Source organism: Rhea americana, unplaced genomic scaffold (assembly GCF_003343005.1).
Source record: "Rhea americana isolate MKP2758 unplaced genomic scaffold, rheAme1 scaffold_411, whole genome shotgun sequence".
NCBI classification, from domain to species: Eukaryota; Metazoa; Chordata; class Aves; order Rheiformes; family Rheidae; genus Rhea; species Rhea americana.
In genome coordinates, this window is record NW_028186548.1 from 44,645 (window position 1) to 70,500 (window position 25,856).

General features: G+C 43.6%; 1 protein-coding gene across 1 annotated transcript in view; it reads right to left on the reverse strand.

Moving 5' to 3' along the window:
- MYO1D (myosin ID) overlaps positions 1 to 25,856 on the reverse strand; it is a gene marked incomplete at its 5' end in the record, with an annotated part of 107,000 nt that overhangs the window by 36,853 nt on the left and 44,291 nt on the right. The window contains 4 exons of the mRNA XM_085314795.1: positions 7,012 to 7,116; positions 7,724 to 7,868; positions 9,066 to 9,289; positions 24,143 to 24,350. Coding sequence (XP_085170921.1) covers positions 7,012 to 7,116; positions 7,724 to 7,868; positions 9,066 to 9,289; positions 24,143 to 24,350 — 682 coding nt within the window. The remainder of the gene's footprint in view (positions 1 to 7,011; positions 7,117 to 7,723; positions 7,869 to 9,065; positions 9,290 to 24,142; positions 24,351 to 25,856) is intronic.

Here is a 25,856-nt window from a genome sequence, read left to right on the forward strand (position 1 = left end):
ACACTTCACATTCTCTGAACTATTCTGACAGTTGCTAATAGTTCAGCAAATACAGCTTAGTGTTGCCACTGGGAAACATTAATACCTTAATACTGCCATTGGGCTCTAGACTTTTAAATTAAAGACCAATTATAGACACACACTATAATTCAGTAAAGAGCCATTAGTTACCTGCTGAAGCAAATCACTACATTATCATGTGTAATCTCACTAGCTGTCAAAAGCAGCAGAGATTACCTGAATATATATTTCCCAAATCTCATGGAAAAATCTTAGGCATAGTCAAGAAGTTGGGGCACTTCAAGCTGAACTCAAAACACCACCCAACTGGGATACTGTTTGCATAACCAGAAAGCAGAGRAAAAGGGCAATAAAAGCCAACACCAGCAGTCCTAACCACAGTATGCAAGGAGGGCTTGAGCACAAGGAAAATACCTCTTTTTTTAAAAAAAATCAGTTATATTTAATAGTTCTGATGAGCTTAAAAATTAACTGAGGGAAAATAGCAGCATGTGAACTCSCAGGCATTCTAAAAGCAGCAAGTACCTTCGAACACAATCAAGCACAAAACACCACGTCTAAGTATTGCTTCAATCCACGTATGCTATTTCTACATACAGGAAGACACGCTATTTAAGAACCAGTTAATGAGTCAAAGTAATGTCTCCAGCAAGAGCATTCCTCCAGTCCCAGAAAAATCAACACCTTAAATCTTCAAAAATGCTGTCAGATAGGCCATCGCTGGAAAACTACTTGCAAAGATAAGCAACTGTTCACTAAAAATGTACTCCCTCAAAGGCTACAAGATACTAAACGTTGTACCTTGATGACAACATCTGATCTGGGAAAGATCCAGGAAGAAAAAAGCCAAGAAACCAGTTTTTGGTACCTTCTGGGATCGGTGTAACTGTTTGGGGATAGGGGGGAAGGGGGAAGATCATGCTACTGCAAGAAACACTCTGATATTCTCTCCRGAGGAAGGTTTTATACCCTGGTATCATGCCTCCTTTCACATCTGCTTTGTAAAGACGGAGCATCTGAGTTCCCCCCACCTCTGCCTCAGCTCTTCTCAAATATTCTTCGAGGCTGCTAATACCGTTTGGCTCCAGCGAGCGGGGTTGCTACAGAGGAAACACGTCTCACGCCGTTACAATTTGTTCGTCAAAGAGATGCCGCGCGAAAGGAGAACCAGTCTGACGCAATCCAGACTTTCCCAGGCCCGGCCCCAAGAGGCTAGGTACTAAATAGTCATGAAGCAAGATGAAAAGTTTTATCAAAAGCAAGTGGGAAAGTAGGACACAAAGTAGAAAGTATTCTTCACCAGGGCTAAAAACCAGTAACGCTGGTGTATCACAGAGATATTTATTAACCAGCTGAGAAGGGCAGACAACGGGTGAGATGCAAYGAGGCAAATGAACATAAATTGGATTTTCTTAGGTGAAGTCGACAGACAAGTGAAGAACTTGAATCCGCTCAGTCAACAGGCTGCAGATAAAGACAACGCAATGCAAATTGGAGGAGGAATACACAATACCTTTAAACTAACTAAAATCAATGCAGAAAAAGTAATGGAAGATGATTGTAGACAGCATTGGATAGATCTTGGCACAAACATGCAAGGTGGTTGCAAACAAACTAGATGTTAGCATGCATTAAAGACCAGCATGGACAACTAGAGCATGGCTGCCACAGTCTCACGCAGATTATGGTGTGAAGCACTAGGATGCAGAATGTAAAGGATATTGGAGGATGGGTTCAGAGAAGGTAAAGCGAACAACTATGGCCCAGAAAATCTCACAGGAAGAGATGCTGAATGACTGGAATTATTTTAGGAAGCAGATAAATGGAAAAAAAAATAAAGGCTATGAAACACTGAATGGTCTAGAGAAAGTAGGTTAGCAGTGTGTGGTGTTCCCCGTTGAGCCATTTGAGCCCAGTAACATAACGGACTCCACAAACCATAATTTGGCTGTGGAGCTCACTGCCACAGGACTCTTTCTGGAAGAGAAATCACACTCCATATCTTGAGAGTTTAAGCCAAAGCTACTAGAGACAAGGAGGCTTCTTCAGTTTGTCAGACCGGCAGTTGTGGTTGTGATCTGCCCCACACAGATCTCAAATTTGCTGCTGTATGGCCCTGATTTCTCAATATTTTAACTTAAAGAGTCTCACAATGACACCTGCTTATTGCCATGATCCCTCCTGAYGCATCCATCTCCCACCCACGACGCCCTTCCTCTCCTTCCCCAGGGCCCACAACTCCGTCGCCAACCCCACGCGCTGGAGAACCCTGCTGCCTTTTTCCCATTTCCAGCACAGAGCCCACGCTAACAAAACACAGCAGACCTTAGAGAGCAAAGTAACCAGTGCTATACGGAAACCCTCTCGGCAGAAGGTCTGGCAGCGGCTGCCCAGAAAGCAGGAATGGGAAGCGTGCCCAGATTTTGCAAGGCAATAGAAAATTGGTCTGCAAGTGTGTTTCCAATTCCGCTTCTTTCTTGTTTTTACCTACCGGTTTTAGTGTTTGCACCGAACAATAAATTCAACTGAACGGCTAGAGAGACACACCGGTGGGGAAGCACAGCAGAGTATCTCGCAGAGCAAGCCGATTCTGGCTGCTCTCGAGTTCAYGTCCTTCCCAATTCTTTCTAGGCAATCACTTTGCTTCAAGGTGTCTGATGCATCTATGAGCATTCCTGTAAATAACGTACGCTGCGTTTTTAGAAGTAAAATCAGCCCTTCCTAACGGGGTGCTGTCACCTGCGGAAACATGCCCAGAAAAAATTCAGACAACTAGCAAATGCCGTTATTCTTTTGATTTTGTAGGAGTAGAGACAGGCCTTATGTTCTCAGATACAGTTTATACCCTCACAGTGAACAGTCCTTCCCAGCATTGTGTTCTCTGCACCTTCTGGGCTTTTTTTTATTTATATCTTTGCTGATCCAAATGCGAGTCGGTCTTAATTTAGCTTTCCGAGTGGCTAATGGGGGAAAAGGAAGGTCTCGGTCTTTAGCAGAAAACCCTCAAAAAGAGCTTCCCAGATCTGTGCTAGAGGATCCTAAGCACTATAGTGGGGGGGAGGGCATTGCACTTTGGAAGAGATGGTCYTTTCAAGGAGGCTTGGTGCCACAGAGGACAAGGCAGTAAACAGGAAGAAAAGCCTTATTCTATAAAGGGAGAAACTGTTGTTTCCTAGGTGATGAAAAAAATAAAAATCTGACGGCATGCATGAAATATGCATTTGGTTTCCCAAGGCAAAAAGCCTGAAAGTTTCCTTTGAAAAAATAAAGAGCATGGAAATGCTCAAAAAAGATGTATTTTTCCATAGGCAGAAGCGACCTGCTTCTACCTACACTTACTGCAGGAAAGCAAGCGCATGCATATGCCATCAGCGAGACTTCAAAGTCTCTTCACATACCTTCTAAAAAAAGAACTATAAAAGTTATGGCCCAAATAGATTCACTTAACTATTATTCAGTTCAAGCTGTTGATATTAAGGCTCCACACACTCAAGCTAAAGAAAACTTTAACAGCAGTTATCGGTACTTCAAGAGCAGGTCCCTGGCTGTTGAGAGTTGTTATTACTTCCTTGACTTCACCACAGCAATGTCAATCATCAGCTAAAAAATAAAAAATAAAATCTCTCTCAAAGCACTTAATGGTTAGCAAATATCTTACAGTGTTTCCTTCACAACAGCTAGCTTTTATACATACACGGTTTTTAAATACATGAGCTCTGCGCTTAACTGGTGTCTATTTGAGTCGTCCTGTACTTATCCTTTGAATGTCATTTCTATCCAAAGAAAGCAGCGCAGAGTGCAATTATCTGATTTTTTTTTAAGAGCTGACAGCCAGCATAGCTGCTGGAAGTCRAAACCCGCCTCACGCGTGCGGTGGAATGAAGATGCTGAAACTTGCTCAGAGCTACCGAAGACAGGTCTGATGCAGCTCCAGAAATTAAACAGCCATCTCAGCTCGAAGAGCTCTCTTGCTACAGGAACACCCTTTTGCTCGATGTAGGGACCACCTAGAGGTAGCAACTACGCAGTTTGCTCGAGAAACCCCCAAACAAGCTGAAATCATGAAAACGTGCTAAAAATGAACTTGAGTAACTTTATGGATCGATGCATTCTTAAAGCATCTCATTTAAGGGAAGCAATAAAACCACCTAATAATTATTCACATTTTCATTTTTCGCTTCCCTGCTACAGCATCGCACAAGCCACGTTTCAGCTTAGAAACAACCAGACAGTTTGGCAACCGCAGCAAGCCAGGTTTAGCATAACTTCCCCGCAGCGAGAATAATTCCCTTTCAAAAGCTCTGAGCATTACTACAGCTTGCATGGGCTAACACCAAATTGCTACACTYGTGCAGGTAACATGGTGTTATATGGGAGAGCTACAGGAGGATAAAACTAAGAGGAATGGGCTTTATGAACTGGAATTAAAAAGTGGGAATGAGAAGAAATTCTCGCTGTCCCACAGCACTGAAAGCTSAGTCTCATACTGCAGTAATTGGAATTACTCTTTGTGTTAGAGGTAGGATGCTACAGCCTGTGTCTTTGACAAGATAAGTTCTCTAGTTTTAAAAAGGCAGCTTAGAAAGGATATAAATTGTTTTATGTGAAATAGTGAAAGATAGCTTAAAATCGTTTCGAGGGTAAACACTGTGTTCATCTAGTTAAGGCACAAAGTTGCTCATCTACTATAGAATTTACTATAGCTTTCACTCATGCTTACTCCGCCAATTTGATAATCAAATATAAGATGCAATAGATTACCTATAGAAGTGAAGGTTGAAAYGTGAAATGGTAAATTTCGAAATGGGGAAAATTTTGTGCTTCTGACTTTCAAAGTTAGGATTACCTTCTCATCTTTGTTCGCTTCAGGCTTGCTAGGACATTCATTTCTTGTCCATACAAGAAGGAAGAGGGAAAACAAACTGATCAACGCAAAAGAAAAAAAAAAAAGTACTACTAAACATGGATTTGAAAGGGGTCATTTCCTTTTGATTTTAAACCCAGAGAAGTACTGAAATTGCCAGTTTTACAGACACTGTTGAAGAGCTGATAAAGGTGCAGTCTTGCCCTCAATAGCAACGCTGAACTGATTTTTATCCTGMTAACCAACATTCGCCTGCGAGGGGCTTCTATTAGCTTCTTTAAGGCCATCCTTTCCCAAAAGTAGAGGCTGCACTTTCACTAAATCAAGCTATATTTTCTAACGTGGATCCTTAAGAACGCTCCAGCTGATCCACCACCAGTGGCTTTGCCAGCAAACGCAGGTTACCTTGCGTTACCTTGGCCCCCTCCTGCTCGTAGGGGTACGTATAACCGTACTTTTGAAAGCACGTGTGATCAGCAAAAGCTTTCTTCACCTCTGTAAGCAACCYTTCAGGTTCAGGAAGGAATCTATTTTATAACAGGCAACACCTACTCTGCCTGCAGACTGCTTTTACTATCGCCAGAGTGATGGGATACGAATGCAACAAACCTTGGGTGAAAACGGGCTTTTCCAGCAAGTAAGCAGGAGGAGGTACGGATCTGCGGTTCAGACCCTGCCCTTGTCATCACGTTGTCCTTTAAAGCTGAACCAGGCGCATGCGAGAGAAACGTCAGGGTTTAAAAGCTTAAAAGTTGTGTAACAGTGAGCAAAACCAAATTCCCCAAATCCCACCTTGTGCATACATAGTATTACGCACACACGGAATAATTCCCCTCACCTCCACCACCATTCCGTTCGTATTCAAGGTGGCAGTTCCTGCAGTCACATCTTTAAGGATCGAATACTGTATTTTTACAATTATTCCAGTTTAGCTAGAAACAGCAAATACAACTTAAATTYAACAGAAAGTTTCAATAAAGTAGTTATTAAACAAATTAGAATAGTGATTTTAATGACAGACACAGTAAGACTACAMTCCTAATCCTCAAGTCACTAGACCACAGTCACAGAAAGTCTTTTTCCATCAATACGAAACATGAATTCTTTTGTTTTCAGCCTCAAGTGAAAAAAAAATGGGGCAAAATTCTCCTGTATACRCACTTCTGTAACAGGGACTCCAGACAAAGTCCTACAAAATTCTAAAGAGGAGGTCTGGATTCAGACCACACCATCCTCCTTTAATCCTAACAATATAAACCTATATTCACTCAAACCACTCATTCAATTAGCAAACCACCCTCTAAAAGAGAACGTGCTGAAAGCAATCGAATATTCCACTGAAATACGTTTGTTCAGAAAGCAATAGGAGATTTCTATTTTTATACATACAAATCACTTACCGTTGTATAAATAATTTACAGTGTTACCACTAGCAAAGCAGTTTTGTTATAAAGCGAGATTTTATGTTGCAAAATGAACGTTGTTGGTACTGCTAAATATAATATTTGCAAGCTTCACAAACTAACAAATATTATGCACAAACTTCATTTCTGGCACAATGGAGACTAACTGCAATGGGACAGTTTTAGACRTAAAAAGAATACACAACTGCTTAAAATGCTGGAAAACTAGGTTCCAGGCCTGCCATTTAATTTGTTTTCGTCTACTAGTTTTGTAAAATTCAAAATATCGCCTCCTGACAAGCATTTAAAAACAGCGTAATCTTGATCATTACAAACTACCCATAAAAATTTATACGAGCACATTTTTTTAATTAGCCCTTAAAAGCTTCCAACCAAATTAACAAAAAGCAATCTGCTATGAAAAAAGTCAGATGCAAACCAGTTGCGCAGGATCAAGCAAATTTCTTCATGCCTCCAAAATGAAGAGGCCACAGAAGCCCCTAGAAACAGAGCATCCTTTGGTGCCACAGGTTCAGAGTTACCTATCAGTCAAAAAATCATGGATATTTTTCCTTGAAATACAACTGCTTTGAACTCCCACCTGTTAATGCATCTCCAGCACTACCTTTGTGCCTTCTGCTCCACAAAATTTCACCTCAGCCAGGAGAAGATTCCCCAACCCAGCTTCACGTCTCTACAGACAGCCACACACATGYTGGTTACCTTGCGGACGTGACACGAGAAGAGGACTTTCATGTACTTGTCCTTCCGTTTCAGCTCATTGGCAACAGGGGTGAAAGAGCCTGTGGTCTGAGGGTTATCTGGTCTCTGAAAGAGAAAGCACAGGCACATAATTCTTCTCGCTTACCAAAGCAATTGCATTACGTCATGCCAGGCCTGATAGAACTGTAGCTGTACCACCTAGTCTGGAGACCTCTTCCAGTCTGGAGACCTCCTCCAGTCTGCCTGGTAGAGCAGCTGCTGAACATCTGGAGTATTTTGTGCTTTCAAAAAAAACTTCACAAAAGAAAATACCTAAAGGAGGGACAGAGTAAGACGAGGTACTGCATCCTCCTTAAAAGAGAATTTTGCCTTTATGCTACTTCTTAACGCCCCTTAATTTTATCTTTACACTGACTTCCCTCCTAGCTTAAGCCACTTGAGGAGACAGTTGATGGAATTACTCATCACCATTTAAAGTTGATGGCAATGCTCAARCTCTGCTCAGTATTTAGAAAAACTGCACTTAGTAGAGTAGAAGTCAAAAACTCTCTGAAACTATACAAACCCACTTCCTGAGGAACCTTGAAAGTATTTCTCCATCCCAAGAAAGCCACAGACATTTTTTTCAAATTCTGATCCTTCTGGTGTCCTAAACTGCAGCCACTGGCAGCTTCTCCTTTTTGTTTGCATCGATCACTGCACTTGCACTCACCAGTGCGATGTAATTCCCTTCCCATGCTCTTTGTAGGCCAATATCAGCTCTGTGGCCCTTCAGCACTTCCATGGCAGCAACCTTTGCCCTCAGCTGAGGTAGGTCTTTTGGTGGGATGCTCCGGATGAGTTCACTTGCCCTCCACCTGTTAAAAAAAAAAAATTATCTCTGAATCACCGCCACAGTCTATACCACATATTATAAGGGCTCCTTCTGCCAAATCAGGCCAGCTAGGACACTTCTAGACTACAAAGGTCAGGAAGAAAAGAAGTTTTTCAATTGCCTTTGTAAAACTGGAAATTTCAGCATCACTTTGAAGTAACATACCATCTCTGGCTACCAAGAGATTTGACTGGTATACAAGAACACTTTTTCCCCCCAAATACCAAYCCCCCAAACATTCCCTACCATCCAGAAGTCTACTGCTGGCACATCTGTTTGCAATAAAGTTTTTGCTTGTCCAAGTCTTGGCTCATTTACAACATCGTTCTCCTTTAATAGCAAAAATTGGCCCTGCAATTGAAAGCTCAACCAACCGTAACATGAAACACAATAACCCATCCAATACTTCACACCGTGAACCAGCCTTCAGCAACAATATCAGTTCTCAAGGATTAATGCTATGAAGGCGCCGAGCAACTAAAAGTTTGTAGTTAGGATAATTCAGCATATTCAGAGAATGAGACTCTCTGCCCAGAGAGGTTACAGATGGTCTTCAAGATGCAGCTGGAAAAGAAAAACAAGGCTGACCTGATCTAGTGCTAGTGGTAGTCCTGCTTCAAGCAGGTGGCTGGACTGGACATCTCCAGCCTCACCAGCCAGCGTTTCTCCTGCTCTGTAACTGCTTCATAAGTCACCATTTTTATAGTTACTTTCCAAATTGCAATTATAATTACTTTGTCTACAATACCAGACTTACCAGAGGAAAAAGTCACTAGTTTTTAAGATATTAGGAAATTGTAATAAATGCATTGAACATCTCTTTTGCAGATAGAATATGGTGAATAGTGGAACATCACTACTGCAGAAAAGTACTSCTTTACTATAAGAAGTCTTGAGGGAGTCAAGAGGACTCCTTTTCTCTTACCCGCTGCACAACATCAGCTGGTCCTTTCTTTTAAGACAAATCAAAAAAGGCAAGATGGGCCAAGGAAGGAAACGTAATGTCCATCTCAACTAGACCTTAGAAATAAAATGATTATTTGCATGGTCAAGGGTACAGAGGTCACCAACATCTTCATCTCTGAAGCCAGGCTAATGTTCTTCAGTTATTTTTCTGAAACAAGGGATGGCTGTTCACCCTTCTAGGCTTGACTGGAAAGACAAAAGAGTTTCTTCCTACCTGTGGTAAATTGTCTGAAGGGCTTCTTCAAACCGGCGCAGCACTTTTGGTGGAGTGGGCCATTGCACATGCTTGCCATAATCCTTCATTGACCTCACATTTTGAAAGCGTCGGGCAACTTCATGAATGTAGGACTTCACTTTGTAGTGGCGGTAATACTTGAGTATTGTGAGGGCAGCCCGTGTCCTCTTATAGCGCAGGCGGGCCAAAGTACCCCTCCAAACCTARGAGTCAGTGGAGAAGACAGTTTGAGCAATTCAAAGCAGGGAAATTTTCTGACCACATTTTCTGGAAATTTTCTGGACTGCTAAAATGCAGAAATACGTTAGGAAGTTGAAAGGAAGCGACTTTTCCGTGCCAATCAAACCCAGTTAAAACATCTCTGAACAGACACTGTGATTACCTGTGGATTTAGAAACAACTTTAACTCTGATTAAAAGAGTAAGATTGCTTTGAAAATAGTTTAGCAAAATGGCTGTTCTAGCCGTGTGCTGAAAAGTAAGCAAACTTGCTATATGAATGCCATCTGCAAAATGCCATGCAAATAYGCACGCTGGGACATCGCGCGGGCTGACTGCCTGAGCACTGGTATCAACTCCTGCCTCAGCTGAAGAGCAATTTCTCTACACGATGAAGCATGGCAACATGCAGCCCAACTGGGCATGTTGTGCTGTTTCTATCCCACAACCGGAAAAAATACATATTCACCTGAGCAYTCTCAAGCTAACGTGCATGTTCCCMAMAAAATTGTGAACGACTGCAGTTCCCCTCTAGTATGATCCACCACGATGAAGACTATTTTTGTTTCCTCGTAGAATTAAGCTGGAAGGATAACGAGCTTCCTACATACGGAGAGTGCTTCACCTCGGGCTCTGCTGGAGAGTTTATTCCCCCCTTGAGAAACATCCTACAGCCCCATTGATGCACATCAAGCCTTCTATCTACAGAAGAACTAATCAATTATCTGAGGCATTTTCCAAAAYATTTGCTTTATGAAGCCAATGTCAAAGGTTCTCCTGACAATTTTACTGATAATCTTGATATAAGGCTGAGATAAGCTATACGTAGCAAGAAGTAAAGCAGATGTGAGGAGGCGCTCTTCCCTGTGCATCAAAATTCAAAGACGGAGCATGTTTTCCTCCAGCCTCTTTCAGAGTAACTACTCCTCGTTCTCCTTCAGCCTCACTGCCCCTGTAGTCCCTATAGGACTTTTCTTGTTCATAACACATATGATCCACCTAGCTYGGACAGAGCCTGAGAAGTTGCTTTAGCACCCATTGCTTCACTGGCACGTTTAACATCCTCTAAAGCACATTTGTGTTCTGGCATGCCAAAAGAGTCAAGACCCTACATCAAGCCACCCAAACGTTAGACAGTAAGGCCGAGACAATCCACCTCTCACTTGCATTTTAGTGTGACAAACACTGAGAGTTTGCCACGTTTAACACTTTCTTCCAACATAGCAACCAGTCCYTGACAGTCCCTGAAATAATATTAAGTCATCCCACACCCTATCCCRTTCTGTCGAATATTTAACATGATGAAGGCCAAATTGCAGCTTCTAAGTCACATATGGCTGAGAGGCAGATGAAGCACAGTGCACTCATCAACTGTGTGTTGCACATTGTTGCTAGGAAGAGGGAGTGGGAGAGGAGAAAGGAATTTATCTTGGACATCAAAATGCAAGAAATGAAGCAAACAAGTAAGCAAGCAGGGGAACAAGCTACACATGTAAGATGACTGAGGGCAACTTGCTCCCTAACAAYCCCTGATGCCAGCCAGTGCCAGGATCCACTGTTCTGATGAGTGATGTGGAAATATAGTCTATTTATTTCTTTAACGTATCTAATGCTTATTGAAACCTAGGATGTTCATGTCCGAGTGCATCTTAGATTCAGAAACACTATGAATTTGACTCAGTCAGCAACTAGGATGGAATAATTGAGCATCGAAAGACCACTGAAGCATCACCTGATTTGTGTCTATRTCTAAAATGTCTTGAGATATTTAAACACAGACTGAAGTGTCACAAAATATATCTGCAAGAAATACATGGACAGTAAGCCGTAAGATAAGGGAAAACTGGGCAAAAATCTGCTATTCAGCTTCTTATCTTTTAATAGGAACTGTAATGAAGAACAAAGGGTTCCAGGTAGCAGCTCTACAGCCTTCTGGAAAGAACTTGCACAGCAAATTCGCGTAAGCTAGGGAGGACTTTGTAGAGCACCACTTGATCCGTCAGTTCTTCTCAAAAGGATTTTGTTTTGTTTTTAGATACAGAACAAAGTCTTAATTTTATTTACTTGCTCTCGAGGTCTCTTTTGCCATGGTTACTTTATTTTGCTATTTTTTGACACCAGTCAGACATCCRTGGAACAAGGGCACTGTAACAGATTGCCCCGATGTTGTATCAGCTGCATCGCTGCAGAAATTGGCTTCACAGCAAGAACTGCCACAATTGCTACAAACACTAGCCTTCCAAATCCAATTATCCCACCGAGGCATGCCCCTTGGCTACAGCAAACAGTAAAYTATTAATGAAAAGCATGTCCTCAAATCAAGTTGTCATAACTGCACAACCTCAATCATAGCAAGGACCTATCTAATAGCCAAAATAGCAGCTCCTCCCAAATACCACAAGTAACAAGGCAAAGATGGAAAAAATCTTCTCCCAGGGAACAGGGCACCAGTTTAAATGAATTGTTTTCCTGGCTTTGGTGGTGTGTGTGTTTTGTGGKTTTTTTTTTTCCCCCCCTTGCCTTCAAAGCCAGGGCTCAGCTCTGCTTAAGGCAGTAATGTTGGGACTGCCAAGGCAAGCAGACTGCCTGATGGTCTAGCAGCCTCTTCCAGCAACATGGACCCTTCAAACCTACAAACAAGAGCAAGCTGTCAAAACAACAAAGTCCTCGGTCAGCAGCCACTTGATAAACTCAGCATCATGTAGCTGTGAGCTAGCGGGTTAGAGCTGCATGACAGTCCAACAAGGATGCTACCAACACATACCCTTCTGATACTTAAATATTGAGAGATCACTACCTATCAAATTCTCCCGTCCTCCCTTAGGTTCATCACTCAAAAGCATTCAGCACTGCAAAATAATAATAATAAAAAAAATCACATTCCCAGGGCTGAGTTTTTCATGGCACTTAATAGATATTATACACAGGTTCTCACATTGCAAAAGCTGTATTTCTGTTGTATGMTGGAGGGCACTCGTAGAGCCAAACGGGGGGGAGATCAGCATGCCAAAAACACAGTGGAAAGACGATCTGTGCATCCAGAGTTCTACTTCTTTCTTTCCAGCTCTCTGTGCCCAAACAAGATACTATCCAAACCTTTTGCATGTACAGTTCAGAAAGGATTCAACAGCTAACATGCATCGCCTTTCTGAAACTTGCAATCAGCTGAGCAGCTTTCATYTTGAACTGAAATCACAGTTACACGCCAGCAAGCTGGTATTTCAGCACTTGCATCTAGCAAATCTTGCAAGGATAGACCAAGTAAGTYTGAGAATCCCAATGACCAGCATCGTTCCTTCTACAACTAGTGACAATTGCTTTACCACCTTTCCTGTGGCTTTAACTTCAGGTTTACCTGGTTTGTCAGAGAAATGGGACTAAAGATAACTCTGCCCCTTTCYGACCACCTGTGATTGCCCTAATATCTTCTGAATCTCTAGCCAGCTTCAAGCAAATCTGACAGAGGAACAGAAGACCCCAAATCTCTACATCTTTTCAGGAAAAATCACCATCAGAGTAGAAAGAGCTTCAGATTAGAGTGGCAACGTTGGAAAAGCTTCAGAACAAGCTCAAGAGCCATCTGTTTTGTTTCATCTCCAAGTCCCAACCAGCACATGAGTAGCTCCTAGCCAGGCAGGGCCACATGAGACTGAGTGCCAAGCCAACCTGGTAGAGGATACCAGAAGGATCTGGCAGCATCGCAGGCGGAAGAGGAGGGTATAGGTGCATGCAGGGCACACGGGAAGGAGTGGAGGATATGACGAGGAAGCCCGGAAAGCACTGGCAGTGAAGAGGTCAAAAGTGTGTTCGTTGCAGCTGTGGGATGTCAGTGGTGCAGCACAAACCCATGGAAAGCCGAGCTCAGGGAGGAGTTTGTCTGCTGACAGTTTGCAAAGCAACACAGCGAAGAGCAGACTCCAAAGGAATCGATTTTGCAATCAATTACYGCAGCGCTGAGCGACCAAGCGAGAGCAAGAGCCGTGGTGCAGGACACTGTGGAACAGCTGGTGCTTCACAAGAAGAGCTGCCCAAGGAGACAGGGCAGAGGTAGGGTACAGGAAGGGGAATAACAGGCAGCAGGTGTCAGCTCCAATGTGTGCGTGTACAGGAAAGGGGACCTTAAACAAGAACAGAAAAGCAGAGACTTATGAGCAGAGGTAAGTTAAAATTGGAAAGAAAAGTAGAGTTTCYAGGCTTTTTTCCAACCTTTCCTCCCCATCTACTCCTTACCTTTAGTCTCTCCACATCTCTTTCTCTCAACACCTCTGTCTTCTCCTCTGTGCCAGGTGAAGACAGATTAAGAGTGCAAGCGAAACGATGACTAAAAGCCTAGGAGAACGGGTAGTGAGAAAGGAAATGGTTGGGGGAAAARGGTCTGAACAGCACAAGAAATCCAGTCAAAACCTCTTGAACATTAGTTAGAGTGTTCCTATGGTTGCTTCCGAAATAGGGACTTGCACAAAAAGAAACGGAGCATTCATCGAAACCAAGAAAGAGTCATAATATATTTTATCTTATGAGAAATACTGAAATCTTCCCTGAAGTATGTTTAATGCCCATGTTTTTGTTTAAAATTTAATGAATTCAAAGTCAAATGAACAAAAAAGAAGATCTGGACATGCCTTTAAAGTCAGCTTAAAAATTCAGTGAGCTTCCTCCAAAATTTCTATGATTAAATAAACCTTCTACAGATCAAGTCCATCATCTTAGCAGAAAATCCTTTGCAGCACACGAAATATTTTGARCTCATCTGCAGCCTGCTTGTAAGCTCAGAACTTCCCATAAAATATTTTTTTTTAAGAGAAAAAAACAGGCCCTGTAGAAAGCAGGGAAAACTAGCAGACTAGGTTGGCTGGGTCCAGAACGGTGAGAATGCCTCGCTCATCGTTCTTCCGTGGAAAAAAAGGATAATCTAGGTTTGACCTAGATGCTGCAGTCTCTTTGAATTTAGAAGAAAACCTACCCAGCACGTGATCTAAACTTATAAACAAGCAAATAAATGCAGGTAATTCAGAAAACAAAACCAAGCCCTTCTAAATTAAACACCGGTGCTATATATATATATATAATTTTCTTTTTTTTTTTTGAGCAGTGCTACAGCTAACTAAACCTCGGAAAACTATTTCATGCTTGCYGTAACACAGTACACCTCCTCCCACTAGGCCTCCTTCACACTTGCCTGAACTATTTCATGATCAATATTTCATGCTGCCCTAGCAAAAGGTGCCCTCCAGGCATCCCAACTGCAAAGAATAAAACAAAAGCTCGCTAGAAATTCACACAGACACGAACCTTCCTGCACAGCTTTAAAGGACCTCAAACGGGAAAGGTTATTAAATATTTAAGTCAACAGTGCGGCACAGAAGCCGCATGCAGTCCCGCCACCGGGTCCTCCGAGGCGTCGCAGTTTGAATAAATGCTCCACTCTGAAGCAAGCTTTAATTATACCATTCCTGATTGCTTTTGAAAGAGGTCATCTCCTTGCAGAGCACAGACATGACGGAACGGCTAATATTCCCGTGCAACAGCCGCTGGGTCCTTGCGCGTCCCACACGATTGGAGACGTTGCACTTTCACAACTCAAGTGGATTCAGGTTCTGTAGAAGGTTTGAGGCAAATGCTTTCAAATCCAGGTCTCCCAGTGCTAGCAGAGCGCAGTACAGATCATACGAGCAGCAAGTGGGAAGAGCTGCTTAATTTACAAGATGCCAACTTTCTCTTTTTTCGCAGGAGTCAGCTAAACAGTGTCTATTCTGCAGCTCTACTTAACAGAAACAATATTCCCCACAAGCTAGGAAAGAAAGAGGAGTCTCTCTTATCCTTATTAATTAGCTTGCACCACATAGATTGCATCCAGTGATAAATACAACAAATATCAAATGATCACGGGATGTATGCAAGCAGCACGAATGAGGCTCACGGATGTACACATGAAATATTGGATGAAGAGCTGCTGCGGGTTTCCTCYGCAGCTCATTCGGCTGCTCAGCAATAGCTTTAACGGATGTTATGTGGCTGCATGGACCCATCTTTCCTCAAGGCTGAGCCTGAACCTCAGCTGTAAAACTTCATCAGCCAAAAACCTCAGGAGAACCCTTCCCCTTCTGCTCGTAAGGACGTGCTACGTCCGCGCGGTGCCCTTAGCGATGCACTCACTGCTTCTTGGCTGCGCTCTACAGAGTTTCCTGCCTCTGACAGTGACCAGGAAAGGAAGATGCTGGGAGAAAGGAGATACCCTGGATGAGCAGATGAAGGTAACTGCCAGGTCTCCTCTGCTAAGGAAACAGAGAAGTTCGCAATCACCAGAAAAAGGCTGCTGCCATTGGAACAAGGTAGGAAGCTTCTCGTGTCCCATGAGAATTCATGACACAATTTTTCATGCTTAAGAAACCAAAATACAGGTCATTCCCTGATCTCCAGTGATTTTCCACTGGTAAAGGCTGCAAGGACAACCAAGAGCTCCAAATACGGCGCAGTTAAATAAACCAGTACATTGCTGCGCAGAAGATGTCCGAGAGGAAATGCAAGAAGCCTAAAGAGTCCTGAGTGGAGAGTTTAAACGGGTTAAACTATTCGCTCTCCTCTTCAGCACAGGAATTAATGGTTATCAGATGAACCTGGAGAAGCCAGGACCAAAACAAACAAAGCAAAATTGCTCTTTCCACAGGGAGGCAGCTGAGCAGTGGAACTCCTCGCCAAAGGATGCTACAAAACCTAAAAGCCAACAACACACGTCTAAGGACAAGTTCAGAGAAGAGAAATCCACTGGGTGTTACCAAATAGAAAGAAAACACGTCCAGCTCAGGTCAGCCCAAGTTCAAAGGGGAGTATTAAGGAGAGGCATGATGARCACTCGCCCCGCTGCAGCCTTCCCTCGGCATCTGCTCACCATCACTCGCAGGGCCATGACTGTGGTCCAGGGGGACCTTCAGTCTGACACAGCGCAGCAGCTGTTCCAGTTTAAGACCTACATCCATTTAGCGAAGCAGCTGAGAATTAAGCTCGCGCTGCACTTCTGAAGTTGTGACAGCACTGCTCTATTAATAAGCTTTTCCCGAACGGATAGCAGATAAAAGCAAAAAAAAAAAAAAAAAAAAAAAAAAAAAAAAAAAAAGCCATGCATAGACCTAGCTCATTTTATTTACCTTTGTTCAAAGGACAGGAATGTCGGAATGTCAATGTAGCATGCACCTCTGCTAGCTACTAAAATATGCTTATTTTTGCTCAAAAGCCCCATAAYGAAGGAGCAGCTTACTATGCACCTCCATGAAGGAACGGTAACTTCTTCAAACTGACTCCGATTGCCTGCAGTGTCCTGCTGGGAAAGGCTGTATATGCCCAGAAATTGTCTGTTCATTTTTCCCTTAGCACAGGCACAGCTCAGGTGATCCTGGTATTTTTATTATCATGTTAAATTAAGACCTTTCTCAAGGTAAGGTTGCTGAATACTGTGCATGCTTGGTTGCACTTTAATTAAAGCATGCTGCACTGGCACTATTTCTATAACTGAAACAAGCCTTGAAGAGATCTGGAGATGCAGCAGATCACTAGCTTTTCAAAAATGAAAAGCTAAAGCACAGCGGAAAATAATTCCCTTCCACGAAAACAACAAGGAAGCATCACTGGCAATGAGGGCCAAATCTGGTCTTCCAAACTTGTGTGTGATGCACATGAACCAGCATTAAAAAAAAATACCAAAACTACGAAAGGGTGGTGTTAGAACCCAAAATACCTAATTTACATGATCAGAACCTAAAAGGTTTGCTTAACAAACATGCAGCTGCAAAGGTATTTGAAAGAATCCCATTCGAGAGGGGAGAAAAGCCGTATTTGAGTGAGACCGGGATTTCTGCAGAAACACAGGCATGCAGCACACACGCTCCAAACCCACCGGTGCTGGAGCACAGTGTTGATTGCTCTATGGAAATCAACTCAGATACCTTTGAAAATCCTTCTGACCCCTCCGCAAACCAAAAACAGCTAAAGCAAAGCCTGAAAAAACAGGATGGAACAAGCAGTAGGACGCATTAACGCTTCACGGTAGGCATTGCAGCTASCTTTGCAGCAGTCGTTTTGCAAACACTACTGCAAAAAACAGAAGACTAAATTCAAGTATTTGCAGACTCCTGCAGTTACCTGCTCTGCTGTTGCAGCCAGATGCTTTGCTCTGGCCTGAGCTTATTGAAGGAGTTCACATATTTAGCAACAAAATACAGCCGTGCTCTCCGGGAGACTGGTGATAGGCTTAGTTTTTTATTTTGTTTTTCCTCAAACGCAGGTGAGTTCACCAAGCAGCCCTAACAGCTATGACACTCAAGATCTCAAAGCTGAGACACTACAAAGTTTTCTTAGACTGAAGAGTCTGGGAATAGGCAGCTGCCTGGYCTTCCACGTTGCTGGGCCATGTTTTTCAAGTAGACATGCACACACACATCCTCTCTTCTCCTCCCCGCCAAACAATAAACGTGTGTTTGCATTTATTCAGATTAAAGTATGTTTTTGCGGTATTTCCTGGAGGAGAAAACAGATAATAAGTATACAGTCAGGTGCTCCATCGCAGCTGATGCTGGAAGGGAAGGATCCTGTAACCTTCTCTCTCTCTGCTCTCCCCTGGGGCCACGTTCCTGCCAGCATCGGGGCTCAGCTGAATGAGGGTGAGCTGCTCRGGGAGCTGAAGTGGCAGACGACTGTCCCCTTTCTCTTTTTTTGTAGAATTTTGGAGTTTTACATGTCTCAGTGCAGTCACTGGGGCAGACATGAGCAATGCTACTAGCACAAGGGAGACCGCCAGCATGGGAAAAGCAGCTGGAGCAGCTAGCTAGGAGCTCAGCTTGGCCATACTGGCRTACTGTCGGCAGGGAGGACGCATTCGATTCTTCATTTCACTCGGTCCTTCCCAGTACACCTGTGCTTTGGAAGGAGCTACAGCATCTCCTTTCCCAGCTTCTTCCTGCCAAAGCCTCGCAAGCTCAAAGCTTCAGCACACGCCACAAAGCCACAGGTATTTATACATTTATTTTCACTTCTATGCAGAACTTCACCAAAGCATGCCCACAGGATGGTAAATGCCTTGAGTTGGGACAGCAAATGTGTTGCATCACCCTTTACTGGGGTCACCGAGCAGAAGCCTTCATCAGATTACTGCCGTGTCCACAATCCGACACGGGAAACGCGTCCTTTGTCGGAGCGACAGCTTCCTTTTGGAGCAAACGCTTCCTCGCCCGCCAYGCTTCAAGGACTCATGGGGACCGAGAAGAAAGGGAAGGTGAAACATTAAATTATGACAAGTCAGCCATGGTTCTCTTTTCGGCTGTTCCCCGCTGAGGGTAGGACAAAGTTGCCATGGTGATGACAGCTGCAGGGGTGCGAGTGACAGCTCGAGAGAGAGAGGAAGGTCTGGAAAGCAGAACGCCAAAAGTGCAGGGGAAAAACCCCAATGCTGCCAGCGCGAGCTCTCAGCGCGTGCACGCAGGCGAGCCGGCGCGGAAGGACCGCGTGGTCGTATTTGGAGGGAGCTTTAATGCATCCACAGCGTGCACCAAAGCCATGGCAGCTTCCTTGCTGTCTCAATTTTCTCCCGGTTTTAGAGGGCTTCCRTGCACAAGAATTTTTGTGCAAGCAGATATGGGGTTGCAGTGCTTCCCTCTGYATTAAACAGGAAAGATTTAGTGACATGATTACCATATGCAGCTGTACCAGGCYGATAAAATTGCACTGGAATAGCGCACTAAATTATATTGACAAGATACATCATCTTTGCACGCTGCACGTGCTGCCTGGCTGGGCTCCTCTCCTGAACAAAGCCCTGTTCTGCAAAGCTAATGAATATGAGGGAACGCTTCCAAGGGCAGAAAAGCAGCAGAGTTTTATGGCAGCCTTTTTAAAAAAAGAAAAATAAAGGAAGAAAAAAAAATAGAGATGCTTCATCTGCATTCATGAAGACCACTGTATTGATGGCAAGACCAAAGGTATAGTAAATAAGCTCAAATGCAGCACATGAAAAGAAGTGATGTTCCCATCTAGTGCTTCTAAAACGAGTTAAGCTCGGGCAACTCTATCTCAACTGCCATAGGAGTTTTCTAATGCAGGGCAGCTTTCGCTCGCAAAATCCTCCAGGAGCCAACGAGTTCCCACAGTTAAACCAGTATCTCATCTGCTTACTGGTTTGGTTCGATTTTAAGCATGTTTTACCTAATATTTTACCACTGAAGAAAGGGGAGAATTGAAGGTAATGCTAAAGGAGAAGACATTCAGATGTGCAACAGAAAGAAAACAAAATTATCAATGCACATTGGAAGTCAGTTTTCATACAGCTTAACCGCAGTCATACGAAGCACATTCTTGCCATTTATTAAACCCGAGAACCAGCATTATGGTAAAGGGTTAAAAGTTACACGYGAGATGAAGCTCGGCGGATAATTACCAAATCTCCTTTGAAAGCCTTTTGTTTTGTACGACAGCGCTAAACCACATAATATCAGTAATTAGAAACGAAGGCATACATTTACAACAAACCAAGAAGCAGAACTGCTACAAGCAGAGCCTTCTTTCATCTRAAATCATTTCTGCGCACAGAAAATTGCTGTTGGATCCCAGCCTGCTTTTAAAACTACGCCTTACAATTTCCCCTCAATTTTTCTAATCACACGAGCGCCTACTGTCGCAACACCGCATTTTATCTACGGCCGCCTTTGCTGAATTCAAATCCGAGGAAATTCAATGCAATAAAAGGGCAAAATGTTTCTGTTAAACCCAGCTCGCGTCCCCCTCTCTTTTCGGATTTAATCTTGTGATCCGTGGAAGGATCAGTTTGTCTTAATCAGCCTGCRGTGCTTACAGGCAAAAAATGAAGTCAGGCCGAGCAGCGCGAAATGAAACCGTCACGCGAGCGTCGCACGGACAAGGAAAAGCGAGCCGGGAAGCGAAATAAAGACAGGCAAAATCGCCTCAGTGTTTTCGGCGCTTTGCAGTCGCAGATGCTGTTTTTTATCGYGCCGCTTGTTCCTCTTCCAGCGCTGCCGGTCCGCGAGCGCCCCATCTACCGGCAGCTGAACGCACGCCGGGCGCAGCGTCGCCGGAGCGCGGTGCAACGCCAGCCGCAACGCGCAACGCAACGGGGACGCACGAGAAACGGGAGGGAACTCGTGAGACAGCAGCAAGCTTCCTCCGGACGGATTTAACACGCTACGAGGTATTTAATTACGCGTCTGTAAACATCAAGGCAGCTCTCAACACGAGCTCAAGCACTTCACTGATGAGCTGCTCAGTAAGCACGTACTCCTTCGCGGGTTTTGCCTTTAGCTGCAAGTCCAGGACTCCAAAGAGCCTCTCCCCATCACTTTGCAAGCATTTTAGAGCAYGCTGAAGAGCACCCGGCAAGTACAGAGACACAGGTGAACCACAGCGCGTTCACACTACAGAAGAGGAGCTCTGGTTACACAGTTTTCTTTATAGACTAAAATCTTCGGTAGCTTGAGCACTTCCGAGGGAGCTCATCTCTTCCCTACAGCCTTTTATCCAGAATCTTGCCAGAGATTTCTCGGAGAGAAGTTAAGAAAAAGCTGAGTCCAGCTGTCCTACTTGAGCATTTTGTGCAGAAGGCAGACATCTCCAAGACGTGCACCAGCCTCTCTCCAGGCAGGGGCGCGGAGAAACTAGGGAGGCAGGTCTGAGGGCCGTACGACGGCGTGCACTGGGAACTGAGCGTTTGCCACTTTTGCTAATCGTCCCAACAAGAGAAAGGAAAACCCAAAAGCACTGCAGTTACTATAATATATATAGTTACATACAAGTTATATGTATTCCAGTATGCCAGCTGCCACACAGCCATACTATATTAAGTCCATCCCAGAGCTGGACGGTTGATCCATCAGTCCTGCTCACGTTATCGCCTACCGGCGAAAAGAAATCTTTAGTCCTGTCCTCCTCCAACTCTGCTGAAGCCAGCCCAGGTGAGAGCCCAGGCTATGCAATTCTGAAGTTTCCATTGAAAGGAAAGGCCAGCAGCAACCGCCCAAAAATTGGCAGGCTGCTGCCAAATTTGTGCCTCCCACCGCTTAGCAGATTTTATCCGAAGGAGGAGTTTCAGCGCTCACCCTGCAGTGAGACGCTCTGTTTGCACAGAACGGATTGGATCCTAAATTTTTTTCTTCAGTAACTCTCTCTTCTAATTTCAAAAGAGGTCACCTCTCAATTCCTCAGATGTTTAATATGAAAACTCGGGTYGCTTGGGAGCAAGCTGGTCCTCTCCGCAGCTCCGCTCAACAAGAAACTAATTAGCTCCCCTCATATCATTATGAGAAGAGAGAGGGACTCCAGATTGGTGGCATGACCCAAAGAATTCACTGACTGCACCAAATAAGATCAATGTGCTTGAAAAAGTAGCTGCAGCCAGGGGACTCCCTGCAGGAAAGGGGAGGGAGCCCGGTGCGAGTGAAGCTAATTATCCACAAAATCTTGCAGAGATGAATGGGAAGGGCTTGAAGGCTACACAGATCAGCCAGTTCGCTCCAGTACCACAGTCCGAACAAGCTTTCAGAGAAGTACGCTGCCATTTCTAGATGAGGGAGCTGGAAGAAGGCAGGAAGTAATCTAAGGTGGCTGTTGTGAAGTCCATCAGCAGGGCAAGCAGAATACTGCTAAAAAAGCAAAGAAAATACTGGACTACAATGCTCAGAAACAGGCTCGTCCTGCATTTCCTAAGCAGCCTGAATTTTGCATTTCCAGAAAAAYTGATCACATGTATTCCAAATTTACAGAATTCCCTACTAAAGGGAAACCATGCAATCTGACACAACAAATACCAGCACAGATGCAATTCCGGACTCCTCACTTGCTGCTGCCTTACTGGAAGGAAATCAGATCAAATGCACTGTTAATCCAACAAATGAGAGCATTTCGCAAAACTACTAAAGCTTGCATGGGATAACGTTTTCCCTTCAGGGTCCTCCTCTCCACCAAAAGCGTTGTGGCTACAAAGTTTGTGCAAATTCCATGTTAACTGAATAGCTTAGAGTAGGCTTTTTCTGTGCAAAGTTTTTATAACTGTACGCCAGCAGTTTCTATTTCGGGCAGACAAAACGGGGTTCAGAAGGTCTGTTGTTTCCCRAGTTCCAAGAATGACAAAGGAAAAAGTTTTAAGAAATGTTTCTAAAAACCTTTTCTTCTACACAACAATCCCTACTAGCGCAAAGTCAGTTCTGCCATTTCTCTGGCCGTGACAGTTGGAGGTTGTTGCTCCTTTGCTGGGCAGATCATGTTCATTCCGAACAGTTGTTGGCAAGTGTCAGATAGGAGCTAGACAACATGCTGCAAGGAACTGAATTAAACTCACCARCCTTGATTTGAGACTGACAAGTAAAACTCCCAAACGGGAAGAAAGTCTGTCCCATTACAGTGGAAGTTTCTGTGGTGGTATGCCACCTCTGAAAGAGTGGTGAAACCCAAGACCTCCTTCCTATGGTATTTAGGATGATCCAAAGTAGTAGAAGGGTAGATGTAAGATTGCAGCTGATGGAAAACCAGCTCTTTTTTTTTTTTCCTCCTCCTGCGTATGTTGCCTTTGAAGTTACAAAGCCAGCTTCTCCTGCTGCAGTCCCAAAGTGATTTACGAGTTAACTAACTCCTAACAAAATCCCTGTTGCTTAGAAGAGTATCCTCACAAGCAAAATCTGAGATGTGTTTGGTCCTGAAGCAATAGAATGGCAAATTATTTGTCCTAAGGATAAAAACAGGAAGATCACGAGCTCAAACCCCACCTTCTGAGGGGTGAGACGCACGCAGAGGTCCTGCTGCACAGTGCCTTAGGTGTCTTACCCTTCATAATGCTAAGGGCCTTCTATTTGCAATTCTGTAGACCATCTTTCACTCACTGCTCTGTTATTCATTCACCCACGCTGCCGGGGCAGCACCTTCTAGAGACTCCGGGCAGCGCTTTCCTTTGCTGTTCTTCTGCTGTTCCCTCCAGGCCTTGCAAACTCCAACRCTGTTGTTACGACAGGTTCTCACGGGAAGTGATTGCCACCGGCGTGCAAATCCTCTCTTCTTCCCCCTCTCTCTTTCCCCCCCCCACCCCCATGCCTATGGTTTACGTTAGGGGACTCAAAACGTATGCAAAAGCTCAGTAACACACAAGATGTAGCCCCTGGTCCCAGACAACGTATCCACCAAACAGCACTAACAGTACCAAAAGAGCACCCAACAGCCAGTCTGAGCAGGTCCTGGTGATGTTTATATAATTATTGTGGGACAAGGATGATGAGGGAGACCGCATGCAGCACCACAGAGGACACCCAGGGAGGATGTTCATCAACAGTTCATCAACAGATCCCGTCGCTTCTCTTTCTGGTTGGCTTCTGGGGAGAGTCTCCTCTTTTCCTTTTCTCACTCCTTCTCTCTCTCTCCTTTCTCCTCTTCCCCTCCRTAAGTTCTAACATTAGTCAATGTAAGCCATCAGTGATGGACCCACTGATAAATTTTTATGCATGCAAGCTTGTCTCAACACCCATTATGCACCAGCCCTCTACGTTTATCCAAAAAGGTTCCTTTAAGTTTCTATGAGACCTATTCTTACTGACTAAAGAGCAAGTTTTTTAAGAACATCCAAAAATCTTGCAGGTTCTACAGATCATAATATATCACACAACATCAAGACTTCTGTGCAGCCACAGATCACTACTGAAAGAGCTTTAAAACAAACAAAAAACCCATACAAATACAAACAAACAAAAAGATCAAGCAGTAATCAAACTGCATTTCAATTYGTGCAAAACTGCCACTTTTGCAAGCGAGTCTGGAAAGGGAACAAAGATATTTCATAGAACTCRGACGGAGTTTTACCTTCTGTAGGAAGAGGACGATCCTCACAAGCATCTTGGCATGCAGATCCTCCAGGGTGAATAGTGTCCGGGGCGTGCGGATGAAAATCTTGGTCTTTCCATAAGCAACRTCATGCTGAAATCCACAGCACTCTATGAGCTTCTTCACAGCTTCTTTGTCTGATGGGAGGTCGTGGTTTGGCCAAGTGAATTCCGAGATCATCTTGTACCTGGAATTACAAAGAAATGCAAATTTGTCATCTGTGTTCTTAAGAGGGTCAACCCTTCAATGTATTTTAGAAATCACCGTGATATAATTTCTCATAAAACCGACCACAGGTGGAAGAATTCGGACGTTCTGCATGGAAAAATCCAAAAGCCAAGGGAAGAGAACGTAAGAGGTGCGATTTTGTGAGCCACCAAAACCAGATGCTGTGAGGAGCTCACTTCATTAGTGCACAAACGATGCAACACGGTCAGTCTCACCAATATTTTCCTGCAGATTTGGCAGCTCTATTACTCACTCTCGGCGTTCAATTTTGAAATACTTTGCAAGGACGGAAGGCTTTGGTTTGCTCGCACTCTGTGTCAGAAGTCAGCTGCAATCAACCATTTAGTCAGAAAACCTAGACTTAAAAATCCTGCAAATAATGTTTTTATCATCGTTTTGTACCATTTTGAGTGAACTTCATTATTTACCGAAGTAGCAGATAGCAGACTGCCAGGTAGTACAAACACCAGTGCCTGTAATGGCTGTTCAATCGTTCACTCTAGTCTGGACTCTCCAAACTACTTTTCACAGGAAAAAAAGAAGTTGCAGTTTGGAACTAACAAAACTAWGAACCAAACATCAAAATAGCAATGTCTGGACTCTGCTCTCAGTAAGATTTACCACCTTTAAGAAGTGCTGAATGGATGAATAGGTGCTTGCAAAAAGCAACAATGAATTTTCTACATATGATTTAYGGACATAATCAAAAATGTAATAGACATTTTCACTTGAATATTATCCATATTCACGTTCTAAATAAAACATGCATGCAGCAGTCTTACCCACTTCTCTATTTAAAAGCCTATGATCCAAGTTAAGCATCAATCTCAATGTCTTAGACATTCAGATTTTTCGAAATTTTCAGCTAGTTATATATGGACAAAACAATAAACCTTTATAGGAGGGACTGAGTACACCAAAAATAGGAACCGCTCAACACACTAAAATAAAGCTGAACAGAAATATACCACGCTGTCACTTTAATTCATCAAATTAACCTTTCCAAATTAGTCTTTGAAGAGAGAGAGGAAAAAAAAAAAGGAGACACATACGTGGTGTCTAAACAGGGCACACTATCAGCTCGAGGGTTACAGTAGACAGACTAGAGATCTTCCTGATAAATAAAACAGGCATATGAAAAAAAAAGTCTCAGACTCATAACAGAAGACTTTGCATTTATTCTTGGTTGGCAGAAGCACTCCCTCTCCCSAATACACATGGGACATAAATATTTTACACAGATATCAAAACACTTTCACTGATTTCTTTCCTATTCTTAGCAGGAAAATGTTCCCCTAGTAATTAATTTAGTGGGATTTGAGTAGGAAAATCTTGCTCTGCAAGTCATTTACGCCTGGGGGAGGGGAAAAAAAGAAGAAGAAAAAAAAAAGCAATTGGGGTGGCAATGAAAACCCACCTTTTCTTGAACAGACCTGCTCAGCTGAGGGGCTACTGCAAACAGGAT